The sequence below is a fragment of the Schistosoma mansoni genome, chromosome 1 (genome assembly GCF_000237925.1).
Source record: "Schistosoma mansoni strain Puerto Rico chromosome 1, complete genome".
Taxonomy (NCBI): domain Eukaryota; kingdom Metazoa; phylum Platyhelminthes; class Trematoda; order Strigeidida; family Schistosomatidae; genus Schistosoma; species Schistosoma mansoni.
In genome coordinates, this window is record NC_031495.1 from 14584396 (window position 1) to 14600253 (window position 15858).

General features: G+C 28.9%; 1 protein-coding gene and 1 non-coding gene across 2 annotated transcripts in view; both read right to left on the reverse strand.

Moving 5' to 3' along the window:
* Window positions 1-15858, reverse strand: part of Smp_035180 (putative voltage-gated potassium channel) — a gene marked incomplete at both ends in the record, with an annotated part of 35568 nt that overhangs the window by 12496 nt on the left and 7214 nt on the right. Inside the window, one exon of the mRNA XM_018793372.1 lies at window positions 742-904. Coding sequence (XP_018647892.1) covers window positions 742-904 — 163 coding nt within the window. The remainder of the gene's footprint in view (window positions 1-741; window positions 905-15858) is intronic.
* Smp_tRNA_00973_Pseudo_TTG.1.1 lies at window positions 2243-2314 on the reverse strand. Its single transcript has one exon. It is a non-coding gene (tRNA).

Consider the following 15858-nt stretch of genomic DNA (forward strand, 5'->3'; position numbering starts at 1 on the left):
AAAACATCATTTACACATCTTCAGTCAGTTGTCTCTGACAAACTTCATCGCTCTTTCATTCGTGTTGTTATTGTAGTTGCTTTTATTTTCCTCCTCTATTCTCTTCATTTTGATTTTCTCAACCTTCTGCTGGCATGTATTCCATTCCCGACTGGCACTACATACTACTTATATCTGTCAACATAAGTAGCACGCACCACAGGTATAATCTTAGTGTGAACAACAATAAAAATGGGGTTCTTCTATATCCAGCTGACGGGTCCTAAATAAAGCAGAACGTGGGTTTTGATCAAGCTATCAGTTACAAGGCATCTAAATTAATACACAGTACCACAACTCAGTGAAATGTACATCATAATAAAAAAGACTAGAAATGTAAACTAGATTATTTGCAATGAATGACGACAATATAATTATAATTAAAATAACGAGACGTTTTCGTGGTTGTAGTAATCAGCTCTGTTTATCTTACTACGAAGCACGTTTACAAACATGTTCCGAAGACGATCTATTTTATTCTGGCAATTTTTACTCATTTAGATTTAAATCTGAGAGTCATGTTTTGAATGTCAATGAAGTCGAACATGTTTTCATACTTATTCTTTGAATCCATAAAATATATCAGTTATTTAGCATTTAGATTGTGTGATACGTATGAAACAGATTGGAGGCTAATAATTTAACAAGCCATTTATTAATGTAATATTTGCATGCCTTAAAAATCTATTTTTATGAACTTACTTTTTGAGCTTCCCGTTTATCAGTTCGTTGATTTTGTTGATATATCCTGGCAAAATGTGAAACAATCACAGGGACTGGTAAGGCGATAACAAGTACACCAGAAAGTGAACAAATACCGCCAACTATTTTTCCAATAATTGTAGTTGGTACAATATCTCCATATCTGTAAGGATGAAAATAAAATTACACTAGATAATTATTTTATTTATTTGAAAGGGTTTTATTTCTAGTTTCAGCAAGGTCTGTCAATATATAATATTTCTTAATGTTAAAATCTGTCCTAAAATAAATTTTCGAATAAATAGTATACAATACGATAAGAAATAAATCATTATTGAAGAGGAATAAAATTAAGCTGATTACATCGTTATAACTGATTACAGAAAAAGAGTCAATCAGCAAACAGACATATGTCTAAGCAACAGATTTAATACTGTACTTTATGCTTAGTAGATCAATAATACTCAGGGGTTATGTCAAACTAACCAAACGTATAGAGACTTCGAATAGTAATTCGATAATTATATCACGATTGCTTTAATTATTAAGGTGATAGTAAATCGGTTTCACCATCTCCTGTTAATAATTAACACTTTGATTGATATCTTTGTAAAACCTTTATTACGTAAATATATGGTGTAATTAGTTATTGAAAAAATTCCGTTGAATCAGTTCTCATACTGATAAAAATTCATAAATTAACGTTAGGTGACATCGTCGATAAGCTTGTGGTGTGGTCTACTTATATCCATATAAGTAGTATATGATGATGGTCAGACATGGAATGTATTTCGGCAGACGAATAATAAGGAAAGAACAGGAATGAAGAGCAATCGGTACAAAAATGCATGAACAATGAAATCAGAGAAGACGGAATGATATTTACATAACAAACAGTTAAGATTGAGACAATTGATTGTTATTTTGCAAATTAACTGTAATTTGTGCTTAAATACGTTCGATTGTCCCTAACTAGTGTTTTGTTCACTACAAGCTAATTGAAATATATTAATTTCATGAATGTATATATATCAACATATTTAAATTAAAGTGATTTGTTTAAATAAGTAAACATATCGTCTAGTTCGTTGGTACCAAAATAACGACAACGAGACTTTTTCATTATTATTATTATTAAATTTAATTACAATTTCCAACTATGTTTTAGGAAATAAATCAGTATTCATATTAAAATTTGTTGTTTTACTTAACAATGTGATTTGATTTATTATACTACAAAATCAACTATGATTCATATGACATTTTATTGGAAAACATTAATTAATAAACTTATCATTTCTTTGTTTTAATATAAACATTGTTTTTAATTTCAGAAATTAAATACAGATTACAGTATAATATTTTATATTACTTCAAAGTTCAAAAAATAAAACAACTAATCTGTTCAAATATAGGTAGTGGCTAGCAGTGGGATCCAGGACGCGCGTTTCGTCCCATTGCGGACTCGTCAGCTGGATGTTTCATAGCACCTCAGAGTTGATGTTCACTCTGGGACTCGAACCCAGTGCCTTTCGCTTCAAACGCCATCGCGTTATCCACTCAGCCACTTCTATATTTGCTTAACATGCTTGTGAATCAAGGCTATATTGAGGCAATACGCACAGTATGCACACATGCAAATTAGAGACTGACCAATTGCAGTCCTAAACATCAATAGGAAGATTCAAACAAACAATACTAAATGAATTTAGGCTGTTCAAATATTATTGATATGTAATTAGAATGATAGTTTATGTAAGAATTTCTCTCATAAAAGTTTAAGATATCTTGAATGAATGAAAATCTATGCAAACATTTTATTGAGTATTTGTATGGATAGATAAATAGGTTCAAACAACTAAAAGTGTTAACAAAATCTATTAAAAAAGTAAATAGTGTAAGAACAATCTAACGATGTTTTCTTCTACTTCTTCAAGAAGTACTAACAGATTATTCGTTCATTCTATATTAGTTAGAAATTATGCATTTTAGCCTTCATCCAGTAAGCTGGACAGTTTAATCATGCAAAAAACGTTCGACAGAAGTGAACTATTCGAAATTTACTCTGATTATATTGTCCAGAAAGACAATGAAAGTTTCACGCTTGATTTACTTATTTTACAGAATAAAAGTCCACTAAAAATATTTACCTACAAATCTTCACCATTTCAATATGTAAATGATGGAGTTCAACATTGACTCATGAAAAGAATAATATAAATATTTCAAATAAAATCACAACATATCAATTTCACAGTAAAAATCATTATTCATACATATTATAAATTCTTATTTATTTCAGATTTAAATAATGAAACAACTATTCAAGTATCCTACTTTCAGGAAATGAATTGTTTTGATGAGACTATAATTTATGGAAGACCTTTGAGCAAAGTTAACATGACCTTGAAAATTTCCACCTACTTACTATAATGAAATGAGAGTTATAAGTTGATAAGAAAAATTAGAATCGGAATTTGAAGTTGAACGTTAGGGTTAGGAATTAAATTTAGTGTTTTCATCACAAATCGCCATCAGTTTTAATACCGAAATTGTATTTAGACAAATGAGTGAATGAATTTTCGCTCCGAAATCTAAAAACTGCTACCTTAAATCTGATTGGCTCGTCCATAAATTATAGTTTTGCCCTCAGAAAATCCAACTGTTTACATACTTTCTCAATGACTACTAACATTACTAACATTCGTGGAAGGTTCATCGGTGCTAAAATTAACCTAAATGTGACAATGAATCTTCTCCAAATAGCTTAAGCTCATTTCCTTTTTCAAGTTTTTGTAAGACCAGAGATAATTTGTTAATCGAGATCACATTGTCTAAACGTCATTAGTAATGATACCAGTTATAGAGTCTAAATAAAGCTCGCGAACGTAGACCCAATGACCATAGTCCTTACGCTTTCCAGTTATCTGTACAGATGTTATTTTTTAAATACATTTTCTGTTCCAGTAGAATTATTATGAACGCAGAACCTTAAGAGACTTTCAAAAGCACACTTGATAATGCTCTAAATTGCATTGATTACTCCTAACGCATATGTAGCATTTTAAATGCAATTTCTATCTGTAGTATGCGTTTTCTTTTATTTAGCTTCCACACCATTTTATAAATATTGTTTAACTGCACGACAGATGTGTTTAGAGAATTAAGGTATCTAGGAAACTAAATAAAGGCGTTTCTACCTCAGCTTCTAACAAAATACGAGCCATCCGTCATGGAATTTTGAGTTTCGCGTAAAAATCCAAAAGGTACTATCTTAAAGATAGTTGGTTAGTTTACAAAGTTTAGTTTTAAAATATGTAGTTTTAAGGACTAAGTAAATAAGAACATTTGTTAAAAGAGGTAAAAATGAATGAATCTGAAGTTTTTGCTAAAATGTTTGAACTATCCGTTGGTGAGCTTTGTTAAATTAAACCACTCATTGGATTTGCGAGAAGTCGTCAATTTAAGTATAAAAAAGGTTATTTTATTGATGCTTTAGTATACTGAAAAGCTAATCTTCAACACAAACAGATCTAAATTATCCAATACTAAACTACCTTTACTGGCCGATATAAGATAGAAAGTAGAATGTTTTAAGACTAATCATTGAGAGCCAAAAAATCGAAAAAATCAAATTCCTTCCATAGCAATATAAATTAGCACTAGTTTAGTGTGTCTATTTAGAAAAAATTGCCACCATTATTGCTTATCCCGATGTGGAAATACAATAAGATAAATTGATAAATACCATGGTCACTATTAAAAAATGATTAGAGGGAATACAATATTAGACGCAGTGACCAACTTAAATGTCATTATTATAAGTAATATTTATAACGATTACACGACTGCAGACACATTAATAAATGCTTTTGATAAATATTTCAGTTTATTCAAATGTTATGTTCTTTTGATTGAAGATAGAATAGGTAAACACTGAAATTTTAGTAAAAAAACAATCTACAATCGATTTCACCCGACTAAATACTACTTAAAACTAAATGAACATGATTTTGTGATTTATAAACTCCAGTACACTCAAAAACTATTTCGAAGTTAACACAGTGTAAAAAGGATCACTGGATAAATGTCGGGTTGAAATAAAGACACCATTGTGATTAAACACTGATAAATTTACTTATGAAAATTTCTAGACATTAATGAGAGAAGTTGCTCAAACCAACATTTTAAAATTGGATATTTTTTTTAAAAAAAAAATCACAAATCTTCTACAATTCCATGTTAACATTGTTTTGTGAAAAAACAAAACCCTGCTTACCATGAATCAGTAAATGATAGGCTTTTTTCTCACAATAAGTTCCGGTTTCCTCTCGCGGATAGTAAGAGCTGCTATTAGTGTATTAGGCTGGATAGAAAAAAATCTGCAAAAATTCGAAGAGTTTCTATAAACACACTTAAAATTGACACGTTAATCGGTAAGGTGGTCAGAGCCTGTTGAATGTTTAAGGACAGAACCCCTCATCACTTTTCTATCGCTCTTGTAGGACCAAATAGTTTCTTATATCTGTGCTGATAATGAGAGCTCGCTACGGCCTAAACACCTTTCTCCCCAATAGCAAAATATTATTTACTAATCATATCATTTATTCCAAAAATAAATGCATATGTTATTGTTTGCGATAGTTTATTTTCAGCCATTATTGCAATTAAACGGAATACATATGCTAGACTTTATTGTCTACCTCCGTTTAAAATCCAGTCAAAAACTTTGTTCATAAGTAAACGTCTTACCTTGTTTCAATACATAAAACAGCAAACGCTATCGGTCTGTCTGAAGAAATAGTATTCATTTAATTAGTCTCAAAAAAATAATAACCACTGAAAATTCAGCTTGATTAACAGTAGAATTTAAGTTTGGTTGGTCCTAATTAGTACTCACCAACTCGATATGTTTGCCTCTAAGTATTCATGTTAGTGCGAAGACACTAGCTGATTATCTAATAGGCTACTAAGTCCGGCTAATCAAAAAACCTTCAATTCAAACCGTTTCATGCCTATGAAATATATGTATTAGGTACAGTAAAAGAAGGTAGATAAGTCGAAAATTTGATCAAGTGTACTCCGTTTCAAAAAGTTACATATATATTGAGTTTACACAATAAAAAAAGAAAATATAAGAATGATGAAACAATAAGAATAACAAAGCAAAAATGTGACACTCGACTTTAGTTTTACTATACATTTAATTGTTGTTGCATACAACAAATATCACCAACCATAAATATACGACAAAAGCTAGTTAAATGACTTTCATACTTTTATTGTAAACATAGTTACGGTTTAATTAGAATTCATATGACAGATACTGCTCTGTAATAGTTTAGTAATTTCTAAATTATCTTAATGTCAATTTGTGATGGCGTTTATATCTTATTTAATGTAGAAAAGAAAGCAAAAATGACTTTTATTATAGCCTTGAAATTTTAGAAAAAATACTGAGAAAAAATAAACAAATTGAGCAAGGGAAAAAGGAGCAATAACTAAGTAAATAAATGTCAGTCAATCTTAATCTCGAGGTAACACAAAGAGTAGACTTGTACATAATGCTAACATTTATGTAAATGAAAATTCAATTTTTCCTAAATTAGTAAGAATTAAATGAGAGTAAGTGTTTATCATATAATTAAAACTTGCATTAACAGTTTTTTGTATATATTGTTGTGGCAGTGGAGTGGGCTGAAGGTAAGCGTTTGTGCTCGAGACCGATAGGTCCTGCGTTAGAATTTCGTGAGGTGGGATCGTGGATGCGTACTGTTGAGGAGTCTCACAATAGAACGAAACGGCCATCCAGTGCTTCCAGGTTTTCCTTGATGGTCTAGCTTCAATTGACTCATGCTTCCAACTATGCAAATATATTTTTGTGTTTGAAATTAAAAATTTTATTACACAGTTAAGTATGTCATTGTCTTTATTTTATAATGAAATAGATATTTTTACTCTACGGTGTGAATTTTATTAGTCTTTCACGTATTTCTTAAAAGTAAGTTAGGTATTTTATGTATGACAATCTTCAAAAGAGATACAGGAAGATACATATACACAATAGATGTATGAGTTATGACATGAATACATTTAGTTAAAAAACTAAAGAATTTTACCATGGAAAATGAAGAAAAAGGTGCCTATAAAAACAACTATCAACATTTATCACGTCTTTAAAACATCAGCTAAAAATTCAGACGATAGTTATACCTATTATTTTAATCATTGGATTTTAAAGTATACAATCATATCATATTGTTAATTCATAACAAAACAATTCAATCAACAATTACTTATGATAGGCACAAAAAACACTACATGTGATTATTGGCTCATAATACATTTGTATAATTTATAATTTGATCATAAATTTAGTATTCTAATCGATTTCATGTTAAGAATATTCTGTTATCCTAATACAAGTATAGATGAATATCTTCACATCAATTATAATTTGTTTTTTCTAATGTATACTCTTGAAAAAAATCAAAATAGATTTAGAAAATAACTTCCCCTTCTTTTTTTATGTGATAAAATATATTCCATTTGTATCCAAGAGATAGACTGTTATTTAGAATTAGAATTGTTGATTAGTTTACCATCAATCATAAGAGAAAATTATTCATAACGGTAGAAAACAAAAAAAAAGAGGAGAAACACAATAGAAAAAAAATCAAATTCAAAATAAATGAAACAGTAAATAAAATGTTAATGATAAACGTTTGACAAGTTTCTTTGATTTTTTCTTTCCTTTCATAAAAAAAGATGCTTCATACTAACTAGAGCTATTCATTTTCAAATGATTCAAAATGTGATAAACATTTAGTTGTATTTTATTTCTGTTTATTGCCCATACTTTTTATTCCCTTAAATAAAGAATATTTATACATGCATATACATATATATATGGAATATTTAAGGTATATATGAGTTTCTTGTTGTGCTTAGAATTCGAAATCACTATACAATGTTCCTATTTGTACAGGATTCAACAGTGATATGCATTTTACTAGTAAAAAAACAAGAGATGATCAGAAGTAGAAAAATCAGCAAAATGATTGAAATGTTCAATTTAAAGAAAAAAATTTTTTTAACCCTTTACGTGAATCCAGTTAAATTTTTGGGCTAATTGTTATTGAAATACACATTTCACCAGCCCTCGTATATTTTTTATCCATTAAACTTATGTTAGAGAATAATAGAATAAAGTAAATCAAATATGAGAATGAATTTTAAATAAGTATATATCAAAAACTCATTGATTCGGATAAAGAATTGAAGGAAGCGAGGTGAGACGAAATAAAGTTACACTCAGTGGAGAAGGTGAATAAGTCAACTAGTTTTGATCAAGCATGACTTTATATTTATATCTAGACAAAAATTAATTGCAGAAGCGTTAAGAATAGGGTAACCAATTAACACACATACGATCATATGAAAATAGTCAGGCTTAATAAGCGAATAAATGACAAGGCCAAAATGTGGCGTGAGGAAAATGAATAAACTGGTCTATCTAGAAGCTTGATATAGTACCAGTCACTACAAACTGATATAACTCACCTATTCACTAAAACGTAAGGTCTACATCATTCAATCATATTCTGACTAACAATTTTCATGTCTATCATAAACGATTGAGATATATATCATCTGTTATACCATGTAACTGCACAAGGTGATATTTTGTTGCACTGAATAAATGGGGATAAAAAAACAGATACCTATCATTCAGTCATGTTTCTTACTTCGTTGTCTAAGTGCTCATGTATACACGTGACGATAGTAAAGTGTGAAATGAAAACGTCCCAATTCGAACTACAGCAAAGAATATTACACAAAATTAGTTCATCAACTTTTAATTCCCTAACATTATCGATGATTCTAAAGCATGATCAAAAAAACTTTTCATTCTCATTGAAAGAAAAGTTAAACATGGGCTGAAAGACAAATTTCAATGTAAATTAATGTTCAACACAAACAGAATACGATTGGCCAGAATAAATCCCTAAGTATAATGATTTCGGAACAATCTTAATAAGTCTTAAACAGCTTATTTCACTTACAAAAATCATAAACCGAACTAAGCTAGACGGCCACTGAAAAAGTGTAAACGTTAGACACCTATTTAGTCCTAGTATGAGAATCTTAAGCAGTACGAATCCTCAGGATTGCAAGTGGGGTTATACTTACATTAGATTGCCGTAATAACTCGGCAAAAACTCCAGATCTAGGTTTGGTGACAGTTGTCATACATTATAAGGTATACCTGAAATTTCGAGCTAGTTGATGTTCACTATGTTACTTCAATTCATGTCATCCGGCTTAACAGTTTAAGAATTGTTTTGCTTATTTCAGTAATACATGGAAAACTGGGGAAACATTTTGAACGAAGTTAAAAGTTTCAATTTATTATTATTTCTTGTTCTTTTACACATTAAAACGAAAATCACAGATGATAGTTTCATTTATACACCTGCTTATAAAAATCACTTTATTCCATAAATAATGTAATACGGAATAATTATCTTCCCCACTGAACAATATATATATATATATAATATTGTATTATCATTTATTATCATGAACCAGAATATAGAAGAAAAATCTATAACACAATCAGTTAACTAAGGTCGATTAAGTCCATAGATTATTATCATTTCTATTATCCTTTTATCCAATTTTAAGTCAATGAATGTGTATATCTAGTTAAAAGAAACTAATAACGAAATTGAAAAAGGTATAAATAATAGATTGGTTAACTATATAGATAATATATAATGGGACCAAAAGTAATGTTTACAATTTTAGGCGTTATTTCGTATAGTTTATTTATGATCGACCATTAAAATAAATGATCTAGTTTTGTATTTTTTTGGTGTATATTTATATAATTTATACATGGAATTAAGAATAAATTAGGATCATAAATTGTAACAAACCATAAATTATTATACTTATATAATCAAATATATATTTTTTTTTTCAAGTAAGTTATTTCGTTAAATAAGCTCATACACGCATATGTTGTGTAGAAAATGATTATCAAATGATACTAACTGGCCCAATCTATAAATAATATAATAATCTATAATATCAATAATGTTATGTATAAATGAAGAATATATGAAGATGAATTGAATTCAGTGTACTGAACACAGAAAAAACACTATAGTCATGTATGAAAATTACAAATTTCCAGGAATGATCATTGAAATACATAAAACGAATTCATTACAAATAAGTTGCAGAATGAATATTAAGATATACTTAACCATACTACATCATTACTGTTCATTAAACTTTGTAAATGAAGGTTATTTGATTGGTCACTTAGTATTGTATAATTTGATGACAATTTAAACTTCAGTACACGTTGTGAAAGATGTTAAGCCTTCAATTTCTAGCATATAAACTACATATCCACAAATACTTTCGCGCGATTCAACGCATTGAAATTGAAGAATAAACGATTGAAAGTTTATTTACAACGCCTATAATTCAAAGAATTTTCTGAAACCTTTTATAGCAGATTGCACAGTTCCTTCTGTACCAGTTTTGAATAATATTTCTAGTTGGCAAAATAAGAAAAACAGATATCACTCTGGAAAACGTCTTACCATTTTTCCATGACTATCCATAGAATATATTACTGTGATGTTTATTAATTTTATAGGACAGAAATACTAAAGTATAAATAACTGCATTTTTTATAAAATTCAATCTACATAAAGGAGTTTGTAGCATATGTTTAAAATGGCAGAAAATGTGATATTATTAGATCTGAACTCAATAAATCAGTTCAAAAAACCCTCACTATAGTTTCGGAAAAAATAATCCAACTATTGTAACGAACGAAGACTTGGTTGGAGTAAACCAATTCATTGTATTATGCAAAGCTGCACATTGTATTTGTAAAATATGAAAACAATCCATTAAATACATTATTTGCTCATCTTTCCCAAGTTGTCCTTTACAAACTCCATCGTTCTCTCATTCTTGTTGTCATTTTGAGTGCTTTCTGTCTTCCTGACTCTTCTCTTCATTCCTCTCTTTCATCCGTAAGAGTTCTGCTCTCAAATCCTAGCATATACCACTTAGATCTGTCCGTGCAAATAGTAAACACCAGACTATGACCTTTGTGTAAGCCATTTCAGTATTGGTCGCCACATCTTGTCTTCGTACGATTCGAAAATTTGATTTCATATTTTAAAAATTTTAATTCGACTCCTTTTTTATAAATAATTAGTTTTAGAAACAATTTTGACGAATGTTTTCATGATTTTATAGATTACTTAAAGACTGAACATTCTTTTTTCAATGAATCTTCATACTTAAAATTATCGATGAAACTTTCTGAACATGAAAAATCGCTTAGTTTAATTAACAGGACACTATAATCAAACTAAATATGCGAAAAACATAAGGAATGCTGTCAGAAACAGCACAGAAACTACCAGCATTCTTGATCTATTGCAAACATGCCATTAAGCTGATAGAGATTACAGAAAAACACCATTATCTAATCTTGTAATGATTCTACATTACTATTACAACTCTATAAGCTTTGATGTGAGTAATTTAAAAGATAATTCAAAAGCGTTAGAAACGTATTTTAACATCTCCAGCATAAAGGCTCATTCAAAACTGGTCATAAGCAAACGTTTTTACTAGGTTTATACTTAGTTTTATAATAATATCAACTAGCTTCAGCAATTTTAAAGTCTTTATACAGCAATATTACTTATATATCTAAACCTTAAATAACTGATCATGATACAGTTTGATCTATAATAAATTTATGTTTATCATAATGGGCAATGTAACTCAAATTTAAATGAATGATTTACGTAATAAAACAAACAGGTTTTATTGATAATATCTCATTGAGTGAAAAAACAATTATTAGCAATTTCACAATTCTGAGTCAGTCGCCTTGATATGGTAATGATATGGTAAATACGTAATTTTTATGCTGAACTGACAAATCAAAAGTCAATTTATCTAAAAAAATTTATATTTGTTCAACATATCTGCTGTTTTCATAATTGCTTAGTATAACACTCATCGTACTGTAGTGTGATAATTATTCAACATAACACTTTTTTAGATTCATTTGGTGTAAACTTTGTTCAGCATGATGTACACTATACATTTTGTCATAATTCAGTGAAGAATCCATTCTCGTATTCCCACTACTTCAGTTATACATGCTATTTATTAACTAATGATCATTTATATATATATATATATATATATAGTTGAAATCATGAGTCAATTGAAGCTAGACCACCATGGAAAACCTGGAAGCACTAGACAGCCGTTTCGTCCTATTGTGGAACCCCTCAGTGCTTCCAGGTTTGCTATGGTGGTCTAGCTACAATTGACTAATGATTTAAACTATATATAAAAAAATATTACTAAAAATCTCCACGAAAACCCCCTAGTCATCATTTGTTAATTAAATATGTACTAGAATGAGTGTATTTTTGTGAATAAGTTTTGTCATAGTTTTAGAAGGATGAATTAAACTATTCACCAGTCATCAATTTTAGTCTTTTTTATCGGTTAGGTCTCAGCATTTCTCTGTTTTGGGTATCAGTTATCATGGCTATAACGTTAATTTATCGTATCATTCAAGTGTCTTTTCTATCTTATTTATTTAATAATAATGGTAAAAGGCATCTACTTTCTCAAATGCCAACACGTCAATTAGTCAACACCATTAATTAGTTCTAATTCAGAAGTAGGAATTAAAATATTCAAAACGACAAACATCACTAGATATTGACATTTCATACGATTTCACTTTTTAAGGAATCAAATTTCGGCGACGAAACTTCACAATACAATCATCATACAAAATTTATAATAAGAGAAAATTGTAAATGAAATTCGTAAGATGTGAAAATTTTTCAGCTTTATGACAAACTACCAGTTTAATATATTATACATATAATGACAATACTTATAAATGACTAGTTGAAAGCCTTAAGAAAAGCAAAGGAATAAGGAAATTTTCTTATGAACTTTATTGCTTATTAGCACGCATATATTTGTGTTGTCTACATGCATAATTCATGTCAAGTTGAATATTGTGCGTTTGTTTGTAGGAGTTTTATGGACTAGAATTTCAACAAAAACTAAACAGTTAGGAAATCATAAACATTAGAATTATGAAAGGCAACATCAAAAAAATATCTATAATGGTAGTTTTGAATGGAAAATTGGAAAAACGCATTATTATTTAGGCATTTTAAAAGAAATAATATTACAGTAAAATAAAAACGTTAGTTACATACAAATTACTGAAATTCTGCATTCAAATATTGTTGTCAGTTAGATTCACTGATCAATTTTGAACGTGTTTTGGATTATGAAAATAAATGAATAGACGGCAGTAAGATTTGGTCAAGTCATAAGTACTCACAAGACGAAATTATTTATTTAAATCTCTGAACAAACTAATATTAAACGTGATATCACTGATCAGAAAAAACTTCTTTTTAACAGTGTTACAAAATAATATACACGAAAATATAAAAATGATTGGAATTCAACTGAGAAATGTGGACTTTATAGTTCAATCAGGTTCAAAAGAAATGAAATGTAGAATATCAAGTTTAATTGTCACTTGGCATATCAGATATGTATAGAATCTACAGTATATGGGAATATTTTTACTCAACTTCCATTTATAAAAATACATGAAACTTTGATTGATTGAATTTTTTTTTTCCAAACCAAAAAACTATACTTCGTTCGTTAAGACTAATAGCTGCTATGATAAAAGTGACGTTAAACAGTCTTTAAATTGTATGATACTACTTTAAACTTAAATGCAAGAAATTCACAATAATTAGCACTAGCACAGAATGGCTTTGGAAAAGTCTCGAAAATTGTAATTAAAATTGATTGACAACCTTAATCTTCTATCATATTACACTTTTCTTACTAGTAAAAAAAACTAACCAAATTTAAATAGTCAAACAAGTTGTCTTCTTGTATAACAAGTTGTCATGTTTTGAAACTAACAATATTAATTAGAAAAACTGCAGAAGTTTTTCATAGGATGTAAACAATATATTGACATAAAGTATTTTTCTTCCTAATATCTTTAAAATAAATATGTTGTCTTATGTGTAATTAATTCAAAGCAACAAAAACATAACTGCTAAATTTTGACTTCTATTAATTACATACACTTTCAATTTTAATATTTCCAACCTCTTAGCAAACATTATCAATTGTATTTGGTATCATTGTTAGTACTACTCAAGTCTATAAATATATAAAATGGAGTCTACTCTTATATTAGAGCAAAGAAATATAGTTGAAAAATTCACTTAGTATTGTTTCTTTGAATCTTATCATTGATGTTTAAGACTACTACTGGTCAGTCTCTAATTGGCATATGTGCATACTGCCTCAATATAGCCTTATTTCACAAGCATTGTAAGCAAAGATGGATAGTGGCTAGAAGTGGAATCCAGGACTCGGGTTTTGTCTTATTTGGGACTCGTCAGCTGGATATACCTGCATCTCAGAGTTGATGTTCACTCCAGGACGAAACGCGCGTCCTGGATTCCACTGCTAGTCCTCATCCATCTTTGCTTACAATAGTTGAAAAATGTTTTATTTAATCTTTTGATTTTCAATGTGTTCAGTATGTCTGGCTGATCAAAAATTAAAAATAATGCTTTTTTTATGTTTTGACAGTCAGATCCATTTTGCAATCTTATTCATCAGTATAAATATGAAGAAAACACTCATGATATATATTCAATGACTCAGTTATATCTAAACGAATGCTAATCATATTGTAGTAAGAGAACACCGGTTGAGGACAATCGAATGTCTTTAAACACACATTACAGATTATCTCACTAAATTCTGATAACCATACAATCAACAGTTAATTTGCAAAATAACAATCAATTGTATCAATCTTCACTGTTCCTTCTGTAGATATCAGTTCATCTTCTCTAATTTCATTGTCCATGCATTTTCGTACCGACTGCGCCTCATTCCTCTTCTTTCCTCATCATTCGTCTGCCAAAATACATTCTATGTTTGACCATCACCACATACTACTTATGTGGACATAAGTAGCCCATAACACAATATAAAAGGTATCAATGAATAAGTAAATCATCCTTTACTCCTTCACACAAAATCTAACAAATAAGAAATTGTCCATAAAAATGTATAAGCTACATTCAGCCTAAGTAAATAAGTTGTTCATTTTGACTTGAGTTGTTTTAACGTATAATAACCCATAATAACTTTCAATTATGAATTATATTGACAAATGGTAAGATAAACCGAAACAGTTCACAATAATACCCAAGTATACGTCTATTTCACTCGTAATTAATTTGTGATATCACAATAACTGGACATTATTGAAAAAAAAAACAGAAAGATATTAAAACTAAATAAAATGAATTTCAATGATTAGATAACAGAATAAAATTCAGTAATTAAAAAGTATTAAACAAATTCAAACGTAACATTTAAAATTATTCAATTCCGGATATTATCTAAAAAAAAAAATAATTTGGGTTTTGAATGATGCATAAAATAAACGTTTTGTTTTATGGAGAGCTGTTTGGAATGTAAGTTTTTATCATTGATTAAATAAAAATATAGGAAAGTTATTACCTAACAGTTAATAAAATTTTATTAGTAATAACAGACAAATGTATCATTTTATCTTGTTGGTAGTAAAGGTTTGAATATTTTTATTGAACAAAATATTTAGATCATGAACATGACAATTAATAAACTTTTCATCTTACCTCTACGATAATATGTATATAATGAACACAATGAATTAGAATTCATTGAGTAGTTGCGTAATGTTAGATGGGTAGATAGCGATTTCATTTCTAGGAGCTATTTGTCTAGATTTTTCTCCACTTTGGTACGTTTCTTTTCTTTTTTCGTATCAAAAACCATCTTAACATAGTCCAATAATTGTTATTCTGATTTATTGGGAAGTTCTTCCACAGCATTAACACTAACATTGACAATTTTTTAAGCAATTCAGTAATATATTAAGTTAAAGAATCGATATTATTTCATGAATAACGTTTGAGATCTGTTCCATTCAGT